The 12,570-nt window shown below is 45.3% G+C and overlaps 1 protein-coding gene across 6 annotated transcripts in view; it reads left to right on the forward strand.

The window, feature by feature from the left end:
- LOC146775882 (death-associated protein kinase 2-like) overlaps window positions 1-12,570 on the forward strand; it is a 668,281-nt gene that overhangs the window by 517,247 nt on the left and 138,464 nt on the right. For all 6 annotated transcript variants that reach the window (XM_085639575.1, XM_085639576.1, XM_085639574.1 and 3 more), the window contains one exon: window positions 10,565-10,703. In XM_085639575.1, coding sequence (XP_085495701.1) covers window positions 10,565-10,703 — 139 coding nt within the window. The remainder of the gene's footprint in view (window positions 1-10,564; window positions 10,704-12,570) is intronic.

Genomic DNA, 12,570 nt, shown 5'->3' on the forward strand with positions numbered 1-12,570 from the left:
ACTTCATCCCGCACTGCCTTCACCCCGCACTGCCTTTACCTCATGCCGCTTTTCATCCCGCATCGAATTGACCTGCACTGTTTCATCGAGCACCAGCCTCACCCCGCACCACCTTCATCACGCACCGCCTTCACCCACACCACCTTCATCCTGCTCTACCTTCACCTCACACCGCCTTTTACCCTGCCTTCATCCCTCACTGCTTCATCTCGCACTGCCTTCGCCCCGCACTGTTTCATCCTGCACCGCTTTTACCCAGCACCGCCTTCACTCCGCACTGCCTTCATCCCACACTGTCTTCACCTCGCACCGCCATTCATCCCGCACTGCCTTCACCCCGCACTGCCTTTACCTCATGCCGCTTTTCATCCCGCATCGAATTGACCTGCACTGTTTCATCGAGCACCAGCCTCACCCCGCACCACCTTCATCACGCACCGCCTTCACCTCATACCGCCTTTCACCCAGCACTGCCTTCACCCACACCACCTTCATCCTGCTCTACCTTCACCTCACACCGCCTTTTACCCTGCCTTCATCCCTCACTGCTTCATCTCGCACTGCCTTCGCCCCGCACTGTTTCATCCTGCACCGCTTTTACCCAGCACCGCCTTCACTCCGCACTGCCTTCATCCCACACTGTCTTCACCTCGCACCGCCATTCATCCCGCACTGCCTTCACCCCGCACTGCCTTCACCCCGCACTGCCTTCACCCCGCACTGCCTTAACCCCGCACTGCCTTCACCCCGCACTGCCTTCACCCCGCACTGCCTTCACCCCGCACTGCCTTCACCCCGCACTGCCATCACCCTGCACCATTTCATCCCGCACCGCCTTTACCCCGGACCGCCTTCACCCCGGACTGCCTTCACCCCGGACTGCCTTCACCCCGGACTGCCTTCACCCCGGACTGCCTTCACCCCGGACTGCCTTCACCCCGGACTGCCTTCACCCCGGACTGCCTTCACCCCGGACTGCCTTCACCCCGGACTGCCTTCACCCCGGACTGCCTTCACCCCGGACTGCCTTCACCCCGGACTGCCTTCACCCCGGACTGCCTTCGGCCCGGACTGCCTTCACCCCGGACTGCCTTCGGCCCGGACCGCCTTCACCCCGCACCGCCTTCACCCCGCACCGCCTTCACCCCGCACCGCCTTCACCCCGCACCGCCTTCACCCCGCACCGCCTTCACCCCGCACCGCCTTCACCCCGCACCGCCTTCCCCTCGCACCGTCTTTCAGCCCGCACCGTTTCATCCTGCACTGCCATCACCCTGCACCGCCTTCACCCCGCATTGCTTTCACCCCACACCGCCTTCCCCTCACACCGTCTTTCACCCCACACTGTTTCATCCTGCACTGCCATCACCCCGCAACGCCTTCACCCCGCAACGCCTTCACCCCGCAACACCATCACCCAGCACCGCCTTCACCCCGCACGCCTTCATCCCGCACCTCTTTAGCCTCTTAATCCATAGTTATTCTACTAAAATATGCCTGTGAACCCTATTGCAGTATACACGATGTGGGGATATTTTTGCTGTCAAACATGTGTGCTTATGAGCACTTTGAGTTCCATAAATATCAAAGTAACATTGTAAAATTCAAACAAAAAAAAAAAACACCCAAAGCCCCACTGCCCTCGTTCTCTGCCAAGCGTGGGAGAAAAGAGAAGGACACAGGTGGTCAGCAGAGGATGGCAGGCGTGGAGCAATGAAAAGGTTGATGAATAACACACACCCCCACGGTGAAAGGCACAGAGGCCCCACTCACAACAAGTAAACATTTAAACAAAGTCTGGACGCAGACTGATGAATATCTCGAATTCTTAAAGGTTGCATAGAGTACCCCTGGAAACGGTGGCAGTGAAGGTTCGTGAATTCCCACAAAGAAAGAGCGAAATTCCGCCTGGTGCATGATTACAAACGCATCAAGCATTGGCATAGCCAATAGGTCTCGCCTTTGGGACCTTATGAGTGTTTAGTTATCCAGCACAATATCCTTGGTGCAACAACATCAACTGTTGCATGGCTAAACACTTATAGGGTCCCAAAGGCGAGACCTATTGGCTATGCCAATGCTTGTTTACTATGCTTCTTTGCTTGCGTTAGGGCCCAGTACATACTTGCTATGTCAGTGCTCCTTTGGGCATCATAGTAATGGCTCATGGGAGGGAAACATTGAAGCAGAGGAAACACTCTACTTTGGCTGTCAGCAGTATGGCAGTTTGTGGGATGGGCGATGGGGGCCCATTTCTTTCAGCAAAGTGGCGCGGGAGCAGCCCACTGTGCAAGGCAGTAGGTATCATAAGTGAAGCAGGTGCAGTGGCACTGGGATCCAGGTTTCTGACGGGCCTACTGTATCATAAATGTGGCTGTCTTTGTTTAAAAAACATCATATGCGGTTGATTTACCTTGCTAGCATTTGGTCTAAGGACACCTTTGCTGCAAAAAGTGGGGGTGTTTTTTTGAAAGGGAGGAGATGTTGCCTCACAGCGAGAGCTGCTGACTTGGGAACTGGGAAACCAGGTTCAAGGCCCGACGCTGGCTCAACATCCTCTGATTCTGGACAAATCATGTAAGTTCCACTTGCCTAAAAAACATCAACCTGAACTTGTGTAATGTACCTGAAACCCATATTAAGTGCTCCAATGCCCTCAGGTTGAGTTTGGGCTATATAAAACTAAAACAAAACGGAAAGTATGTTTCAAGATTAGATGTCGATCAGGCATGGTGGGGAATGGGTGAAAGAGGCAGAAGAGAGAGCCTGCTACTCAGGGCCCTAGTTATAATTAGTGCATCAGGTACAGCTATATTGTGGCCAAGGAGTGTGAGATGCTTACAACACCTCAAGTATGGGTAGCTGAATATTTTGATTAATTCCTGTTTACGTTTGATGAATTTGCTTTTTATAAGTCTTACATTTATGTGTGGATTGTGATCTACTATAAAAAAAAACTCTGATATGATCTTACAAGTCCAGCCACAGGCACTTATACCCATCCTCCTAATCCTTGCCATAAAGTATTAGAAGATGCCCAACTTCCAAATATTTTAGTTTGGAGGGCTCAGAACAAAAGCTTTTGAAGACCTTTGCTCTACCGCAGTACAAGTACTGATTGCTGATTCTAACCACAATGTGAGGAGGGGGTATGGAAACAGACAAATGCAAGTCATTGTGAGCAAATTTACAGTGCAGACCGCATAAGTCCACAGTGAATCGTTCAAGATCCTGTCTTTGTCTCATTTTACATAAAATACATCTGTGCTGTGTTTAATGGTAATTAAAAGCAGCATACTTAATGTTTGAAGAACCAGAACCCCCAAACAATAGGGACTGACCTCCCATGCACTCTGCAAAACTGCAGCAGAAAAAACAAACCAAACACCCTATCCTCCCCCACTGCTTCGCACCATCACTCTTACAGAAGTCAAACGCCCATTCGGTGCTCTGCAACAAACTTAATACATAACAGCAGATTCGGGATCTCAAGAGAGGGCAGGGTCCTTGAAAGGCAGGAAATGAACAATGACTGGAATAGGGAAATCGAGACTACAGGTCCCAGCAAGCAAACACCAGCATGCAAAGGGCCGCTGGCTAAAAATTAACTGACGGATGGTGTCACGTGTCATTTGGCAGATGCGGACAGACAGAGCTAGAATCAAGCATTGAAAAACTGATCTATTGTCTTTGCCAATTTTTTTTAGCCAAGTTGCACAACATCCCCAATTTTGTGCAGCATGGCTCCAAACCATTGGCAAAGCCAATGGATTTCAAAGGTGAGACCTATTGGTTTTGCCAATGCTTGTTAGTTCTTGGTGTTTGATGCTTTGGCAGCGCCCCATCAAGCACAGCAATTAGTCTTAAAGTGTTACTATATCCAGATTAGTATAAACATGTTATCTTTTATAATGCTAGCACTTGCATTCCGCCCGATAACCCGTTGATCGTAGTTATTCTCTTGCAGTAAAACTTCAGTATGTGTACTGCGTTATCTCAGTAGGGGGTGGCCAGACTGACCAGTAGACCAGTTATTCCTTTATCTTGTATGTCTTACATTCTGAAGTGATTATCTAAGCATGCGTTAAGGGCATCCACACTATATGTTCTTTGAGTTACTTTCTGATGTGAGTAATAACTCATATCTTAAGGGTGACATACAGATACAAAGGATTCTCACTTGAATTCTTTCAGATTTTGATATTCCAAATAATCCTGTAGTTATGGTTGCATGCCTGAGTTAGGGTGCTTGGGTTATGGCTTGAGGCTAGGCTGCAAATTCAGAAATTGTGTGTCAAGATAGATGTCTTAAGGTTGTTATCCCAAAAGTTCTAAGTCTTCAGAGATATGGATATTCTACAGGTCAGACCATTGTGCCTATGATGGCTACTGGATTTCCTTTGTGAGATAGTCTGTTTACTAAGAAGATTACTCTTTGGGGAGCCCAGCCCCGGGACACAAGAGACCCTGGAGACGCCATTCCTGCTGGCTGGCTCTTTAACTGTGTGCTGGGGAGCCCACCCCCGGACACAGTATTTTAAATGTGCTCCCAATCGGCGGGAGCTTTAAAAATGCTTCTGCCGGGTGGGAGCACACTTGTGTTTCCCTGCCCACGCTCTTGTGCACAGGGAAACTGTGTGCAACCAGAAATAGCTGCACCCGCTGGGCAGGAGCAATGCTGTCTCCTGTGCAGACAACCCCGAGCAGCGCACAGTTAAAGCCATGCGTGGCGTAGGCTTCCGTGCATGCAAAGGGGTGGCTGTTGGGCCTGCTGCAGGCCAGGCCCTTCTGCCAACTCACCTCCTTGCGTGGCAGGGTGTTGGATTTCTGTATAGCAATAAAATATTGCTTTACTTTAAAAAATAAATAAAATTCACAAGAAAAACAAAGATTAAAGTGACATTATAATTAATTAAGAATTTCAGTGAAAGGCAACGTTTTAAGCTAAAAATAACCCTCTCAAGATCACCAGTTATATTTATCTCTAGCAACTATAACTCATGCCCTAAATTATCTATAGCTCGCGCCCTCGCCATGCACTGCTAATTTCTCCACATATCCTCCCGAGATCAGATCTAACCCATCTAATGTCTCATTAAAAAAACATGTCAAATGGCTACTCTAGAATGACCATCTAGAGCAATAGCCCTGATGCCATCTTAATCTACTTCCATTTCCTGTTTGACATTCTTGTATACCTTCTGTTCAAAAGTGCTAAAGGTGTCTCCTCACGTGCCTTTGATTTATTGCTCTGCTGGAACTTTACATGTCTCACAAGATAGGCTGATTACCCTGGGTCACCATAATTATTTTAATGTTCTCTGTGCCCCCCTATGACTTTGTTGCTTTTTATGTACTTCATATGTTCCGTTTTGATGCTGTACTCATGCTTTTACCTCAAGCCACTTACGCTCCTTTGTACAGCACTCTGATACCCATTCGGGTCATTTTTGCGCTTTATAAAACTTTTCAAATAAATATTACATCACTCATGACATGTTCTATGATATGATTGATAGCATCACTCTGCATGGCTTGGGCACAAGTTATAGTTACCTCAGAAAGGTGAGTGTGTTGCACATAGCAAGGTGCCACTTTGGCTGTGAGTCATCAGAATGAAACTAAAAAAGTTGGTTTGACAGAATGAATAAAGTAGCCCAAATCGGGTCACTCGCGACCAACTCTCAGCTTTCCACACAAATAAAGAGTCAGCCAGACAGTAGAGAATACAAACCAAGCATATGTTTATTCAGATACAGTCGAGCAGAGCCCCGTCTGCCCAGTCGCTTAGTGGTGATACAGAGAGGAGTGACTTCAATAAACATGGAGATACATTATGTACATTTCTTAACCAAGGAAGTCGCGCCCATAATGGAATTTTACTAGCAGGTGCAGCTAAAACAAAGAAGTACAGTAGGATGAGTTTTGACTCGGAGGGCCGGCACACATTATCTCTATGCCAAAGTCGTTCTTTTCGTGCCTACTGCTAGACTAGTGGGAGAAGGACTCTAAGGGAAAGGTATGCGTCAATAAGAACAGTGTATTCATTAGCAGAGCAAGGCCTAACCTTGGAGAAATTGAGCTTTCCACAGCCTGCTTCTCGAGGAGGGAATACGCAGCTGACAGCATGATTCAAAGTGCCGGCTAAACATAAAATGGTGCTGCGAATGCTAACTTAACATAATAACAATGTACAAACGAAATAGCAAAAATAGTTTCATTTCATCAAGAGTAGTTGTTGACAAAAAAAGCAAATCAGTTGCTTATAAAAGTATCATTTTCCATGCATTTAGTCCCTTAAAAATAGAACGCACACTGCTGGATTAAGATCCTGACTATGACCAGTGCGATCACACTGAGCATTTTATGTTTATAAAGCAAAAATCGCTGTCTGGTGCACAATTAAAACTTTTTTTGTTGTTTACTCATTTGTTCAATATGTTTGTTAAGCCATAGCAGGATTTTGACACTGCAGTAAATGAGAATGAGAGCTAAGCACAGCCTTTGACACCGTATCCCACAACCTTTTACTTAACCGGTTGTGGAACTGCAGTGTCGGCTATGAAGCCTTGCAGTGGTTCACTTCTTTTGTTCACTGAATCTCACCTTTCAGGTGTCATTAAAACCTTGGGTGCGTCGGGGCTCCTCCTTGAGCCCTACTTTGTTCAATCTGTACATGCGCCCTCTGGATGATATAATTGAGTATTACGGTTTCAACATCATCTCGCATGCCGATGATACGAAGCGGATTATCACCCTTTCACTGAAGTATGCCAACGCGGCAGGTTTGCATAGGTCCTGTCTGTCCGAGGTGGGCCTGTGGATGGACCTCAGCTGTCTCAAACTGAATCCCAGGAAAGCAGAGGTCCTCGCCCGTGGGTAAGCAGCCTTCAATCTGTCTGGTAGCCTAATTTGCTTGGATCTCTCCCTCCCCTAACCCAAAGGTCAAGAACCTTGGCATGTGGTTTGACACCAAGCTTTCATTTGATAGATAACCGCTTTAGAGAGAAAGTGTTTTGGGATTTTAAAAACTCTTAAAAAGATCCTAGGACTTCCGCCAGAAGCTGCCAGGAAGACAGTAGCCCAGGCCTTGGTTATATGTAGGCTGGACTACTGCAATGTCCTGTATTTTGGTGTTTCCCAGTTCCGGCTAATGAGACTTCAGCGTGTGCAGAATGCGGCAGCTTATCTGCTGCTGAATCTTTCGAGACAGGCCTCTGTGGGCTCTGCACTCGTTATTTGCATCAGTTTTTTAAGCCTTATTCTCCTACGAGGAACTTAATGTTTTGCTGGGGCCTCATTGGCATGGCTCTCCCCTGTAAAGAGAGCTGCATCAGGGGCTGCTCCTTTAGTTTCTTATCAGCAAAGTTGTGAAACGGCCTTCCTCTTCAAAGGAAAAAAATGAACTATTGTTCTTCAACAATTAAAAAACGTGGCTGTTCTGGGTGGCCTGAATTGTGATGTTTCCCAGCTGGTTGTCTGGATATGAGCTATGGGAATGAGACCGTAGTGCTGGAACACTTCGGTAGAAGTAACTATGTGCTTTATAAATCACTTTATTATTATTTATTCATATTATTATTATTAGCTCTCTGCAGACAAACCGATTCAAACGACAGTCTGTGAAGCCTTCCCTTCTAGTCTGTGGGGCCCATTCTGAGTCCCACCACAAACATGTGGAGTCAATTTATATTTGCACTTATTACGACACCATTCCGAATTGTATTTCGCATAATGGTGGATGAAGCATTAATTGCCCGTGTCTCCAACCATTCCAAAGTGTGCAAGTTCAAAATGTGCAGTGTTATTTCACCCTATTATCCCATATTTCACCCTATTAAACCAGGCAAACAGGGCAGGTGGCAGTCATTGCTGCAAAGCCTGTAATGCAAATGCAGGATCTGTGCAAGAGTCAGAGTAAGGTCCTGCGAGGGGTACAGAGGCTGAAATCAAATTCTGTGCATGTTTGTTTTCAATCCAGTGCACAGCGAGTGTTTTCTAGCCACTACACATCTCCTGAGTGTTGCTGTAGAGGATGTCACTATTCAATTGTAACCAATTATTACAAGTAAGCAATATAATGTTCTTATTATATGTGTGTTATGATGTCAGAACGTATTTCTAGTATGAAGGCAAAGGATTGGAGTTATCAGCTCATTATGCACTGTGATAAACTAAATATGGGATAAAGTATACCCTACCAGAGATTGTAAAGGTTTTGTGATTCAAAACAGAGTTCCAAGACCTCATAGAGGTAGGAGGCTTAAGGCCAAGTTCCTTTACAAAGACATATTACTTCTAGTTGATTTGCAGCATACTTAGAACGTGTGGTGGAGCACATGTTATTCCCTGTAACATATAGTGACTTTCTTCTTCTTCCTCCAATCGTCTTTTAAATTCTTGTTCTCATGTTACATTTTATGAAGACATACTGTGGTTTCACTTGCATAAAATTAACCAAAAATACATTGGTGGCAAAATATATTTCAAACAGTTTAATGTAGGGCACTTGTAAAAAGAGTAGTAGTTGTGAACATTTGTTAACATTCAGATATATTCATATGTTCTTACTTTATTGTAATGGACTTCAGCAGTGCAGTCAGTACCCTTACTGCCACAAATATTGCTTTAATATCCGCTAATGAGGGTTCGTTTTCACCATATGCACAGTTCAGAGGAGAGAGAGCTGAACAGCGAGCTGTCCCCTTCAATGTTTAAAGTGCAGTTGTAATCCTGCTCAGCTGCTTGCCTTTCATATCCCACTAGCTCTGGCAATTGGAATTGGGATTTTACAATGCACTCATAATAACTTTGTACAATTGAGTAGTTATGTTACTTTGTTATTCCAGGTGATTAGTTACATCACTAGACTATTAAAAAAAACTTTGGCATACTTTTATACAGTTATGAGAGACTTCCACATGTTATGATCTTGAGTTATAGGATAGTCTTGAGGAGACACAGGTGCCACTTCAGTTCAAACGATATTTCCGCTTCTCTAGTTGGGTTTTCTTGTCTGCATAAAGCTACAGTGGAAGGACTACACTACAGTCATGTTCTTGAGGTCCTTGATGGAGATGTGCGGTATGAGAGCCTTCAAGAACTTAACATTGACTTCAGTGTGGTACAATGAGGGCCCAGGGCTGCTCACACCTCCTATTAATCTTCTTGCTTGCTTGTGCAGCACGAGTATTTTTTAAATACTTTTTATATATTTTTGTTTCATAAAATAAATACCATTTACACACTAAACATATCAAAGCACTTGATTATTCTTCACTGTTCAGATGCGAGTGTACATTGAAAAATACCAGTCAACTGACATAATAAACGTGAATACCTAATCGCCCATACATGTTTTTTAAAAGGTAAATCTTTTGAGGCCATATAAACCAAGCATTTTTGCTGTCTCAAATGTCCTGAAGCGCACAAATGGGCCGTTTGCGATGGCAAAAAGGCTTTTCCGGATGTACTAACACCCAAACTGCAATTCTCCAGAATCGCAGTTTGGGTGTAGACATTACTACTTGGAAGGGGCGTGTTTAGAATGTCCCTACCAAATAACAATTTCCAGTGTTATGGATCAAGGTTTTGAGACCGAAATGCCATTGCAAAACCTTGATATTTTAACACCATCTCCTAGTAATTGGTAATACATTTGCAAATTGAAAGGGTTCCCCTTCAGGAATGTAATTTTTTTTTTAAAGAGTAGGCAGTGGTCCCAAGGACCACTCCCTGCTCTTAAAAAATGAAAACGGAACATTACATTTTTTATTGTTGGAGCACATCCCGTTTTCCTTTAAGGAAAATGGGTGGTATCTATACAAAAACAAAAAAAACTATATTTAAAGGCGATCACAGACATGGTGGTTTGTTGACCTCAGCCGGCAACCATCCCTGTGATGGCAAGCATTCTTAACACGTCACAAACTACAACCTACCACATAAATATTGAGGTAGGTCGATTTGAGACCCACTAGGAATCGCAGGTATGAAACCAAATGTTTCACACATAAGGTATAGCGATTTCCAAATAGTGATTTGCATAAAATCGCTATTTGAAAGTTGCGATTCCTACTCTTTGTACATCTAGCCCTATGTGTATTATTGCATACCTAACCGAGGTTCGACCCATTTAGGAGGTTGAAAGGGTGATCACGGTGAGAATGTCAGTCCATAATGACCCCTTCAAGGACCATATATTTTTGTGAATTTTGGAGTACAGCCTCTATTTTCGTATATCATCTGTTCAGCTGTTATACATATGCCCATGCCCTATCATCACTGCCATTTTGTAGTGCATCGTTGATTTCCACGTCCCCTTGTAATGCCTTTGTGAGCATCACCCCCAAGGAGCCAAGCATTGGCTTATTATTGGGCATGTTGACACCCTTAAGGATAACAAACACTGAGGGGGCATCATTATCAGCTATCAGGGCACAGAAGGGAACTCTGCTCCAGACCGCTATGAAGGTGCATTATTGACTTACAAAGCACTATCTTGTTTACTGTGTGGTGAATTTCGCCCTCTGGAACTCATTCTCCGTGCTTGGTCACTTCACAGGATCCGAGGCGGTGAGTTCTTTGACTTCATCGCGGAGAAGGACGCCATGTCGGAGGTGGAGGCAATCATGTTTATCGAGCAGATCCTGGCTGGCGTGGCATATATGCACACACGGAATATCGCCCACCTGGACCTAAAGGTACATTCTTTACTTATCTGCAGTTTCCCTCATTTCCAGCCATTCTCTGCTTGGGAGATAAGAGAGCGAGTCAGGGGAAGATTGAGTGCTGATGAGGATGCTCGATTGGTTATGCCTTGCAACGGAGTGTGAACTCAGGTTTCCTTGTTTTGTAGTTGACAGTTTAGCAAGTAACCGCATCTGCCATTGTAGATAAAATTAGAAGTTGCTGGAGTAATGATAATTTATCAGGAGAGAGGCCTACCTAATTCCCAGTGCAAGAAATCGACTGGCTTACTTTGGTTGCTCCATCCTTGTAATTCATGATGGTTCTTTCCGACACACCAATTAAAAATGTCACCAGCCAGCACTGCCACTCAAAGATACTCAGTCATACAAAAGACTTTATTTGGAACACGCAGATCAACAAAGTAAAAATAACTTGAAACCATATACATAACACAAAGAGAGGTAAATAAACAGACCAGCTGTTATCATAAAAGATGCAGTGTTAAAACAGGTAAAAAGGTACTCATTTTATCGACCTTGGAAGGATGAAATGCTGAGTGGAGCCAATGGGATTTAAGCCCGTGACCATATGGCCACATGTCGATTCCTGGAAGGGTATGTGGTTGTGCTTCAGTTGTGAGGATGCTCTTTTATCCATTATGTGTAACAACATTAGTGCCCCAGGTTGTGCACCATGTGCTTCACTGGTAACTCATACTCTGGCCCTGCAGACAGGAACCACAAGAGCTTCTACCACACAGACTCCCTGAGCTCAAACACCAGCACTGCAGAGCGGCACTGGCAGAGCCAACACGCAGGCCCACCAGCATTGAAACTGGCACTGCCTGTAGGATGGCATATGATGTTTGTTGAGATCTCCTGACAGATTGCATACGGAGGAGTTGTTAAATTTAATCAGCTCTTGGTGCAGACTGCAGGCAGCTTGCCATGGCCAGGCGATGGATTTTGAATAATGATTTTCTGATTGAAAGAGCTTCTCTCCTCACACTCACCGCATTCACAGGAACACCCCCACACACACACATACACGTGGACTCACATACATGCTCACAAACACACATATTCATACGTGTACATAGTAAAACTTAAACACACACACCTATATACACACACTTTTCTTACACTTGGCTGTGAACCCATCTTCAGATTCTCACATTACTTTTCATCTTCATCCGTTTGGCCTTCAGGAGGGGGACTGCTTCCGGTTCACTCCTTCTTATTGAAAACCAGCTCCCCTAGCTGGCCTTGTTGATCCAGGCAACATGATGCAGAAACATACCGTTTGCTTTGATTGGCTGGCGAGGGCCTTCGATATTCATATTCATCTTCAAGACCTGAAATTCTGTTCCCAAATCTAATTCTGAAACTTGTTTGTCTTTTGGCGTCGCAGTTACTCACTGCAACCCTCTCCCCTTCACAAGCCGCTGTCTACAATCCTGTCCACTGGATGCCACACACTAGTGTTCATTGTACCTCTTTTGTTCTAGATGTTCCTGAAGCAATACAATCATTCCCTCCACAGCTCCCTGCGCTCTTTGGAGCCAGGTCCCATATGTAAGGGCTGGTTAAGGAGAGGGATCCACTCAGTAGAGTGATAGGAGTATGCAGGACTAGGAGCATTGTACTAGTGGTTTACCACTGCTTGGGACATCAAGGCAGCATTGAGGGACATGGATGTGAGAGAAGATTGAGGGGCCCGGCCATAGATCTCCATCAGAAGCACCAGACAGGAACGACCCCTGCGTGTAGCCACCTTTCTTTGAAGAGGCGCGCATGGGTGGAGGATCCATAGTATCCCTTCGACTTCGGTGTTGCTGCCGCCTCATAATCCCAACACACAGCTGTGGGTGAGAGCGTT

The sequence above is a fragment of the Triturus cristatus genome, chromosome 12, assembly GCF_964204655.1.
Source record: "Triturus cristatus chromosome 12, aTriCri1.1, whole genome shotgun sequence".
NCBI classification, from domain to species: domain Eukaryota; kingdom Metazoa; phylum Chordata; class Amphibia; order Caudata; family Salamandridae; genus Triturus; species Triturus cristatus.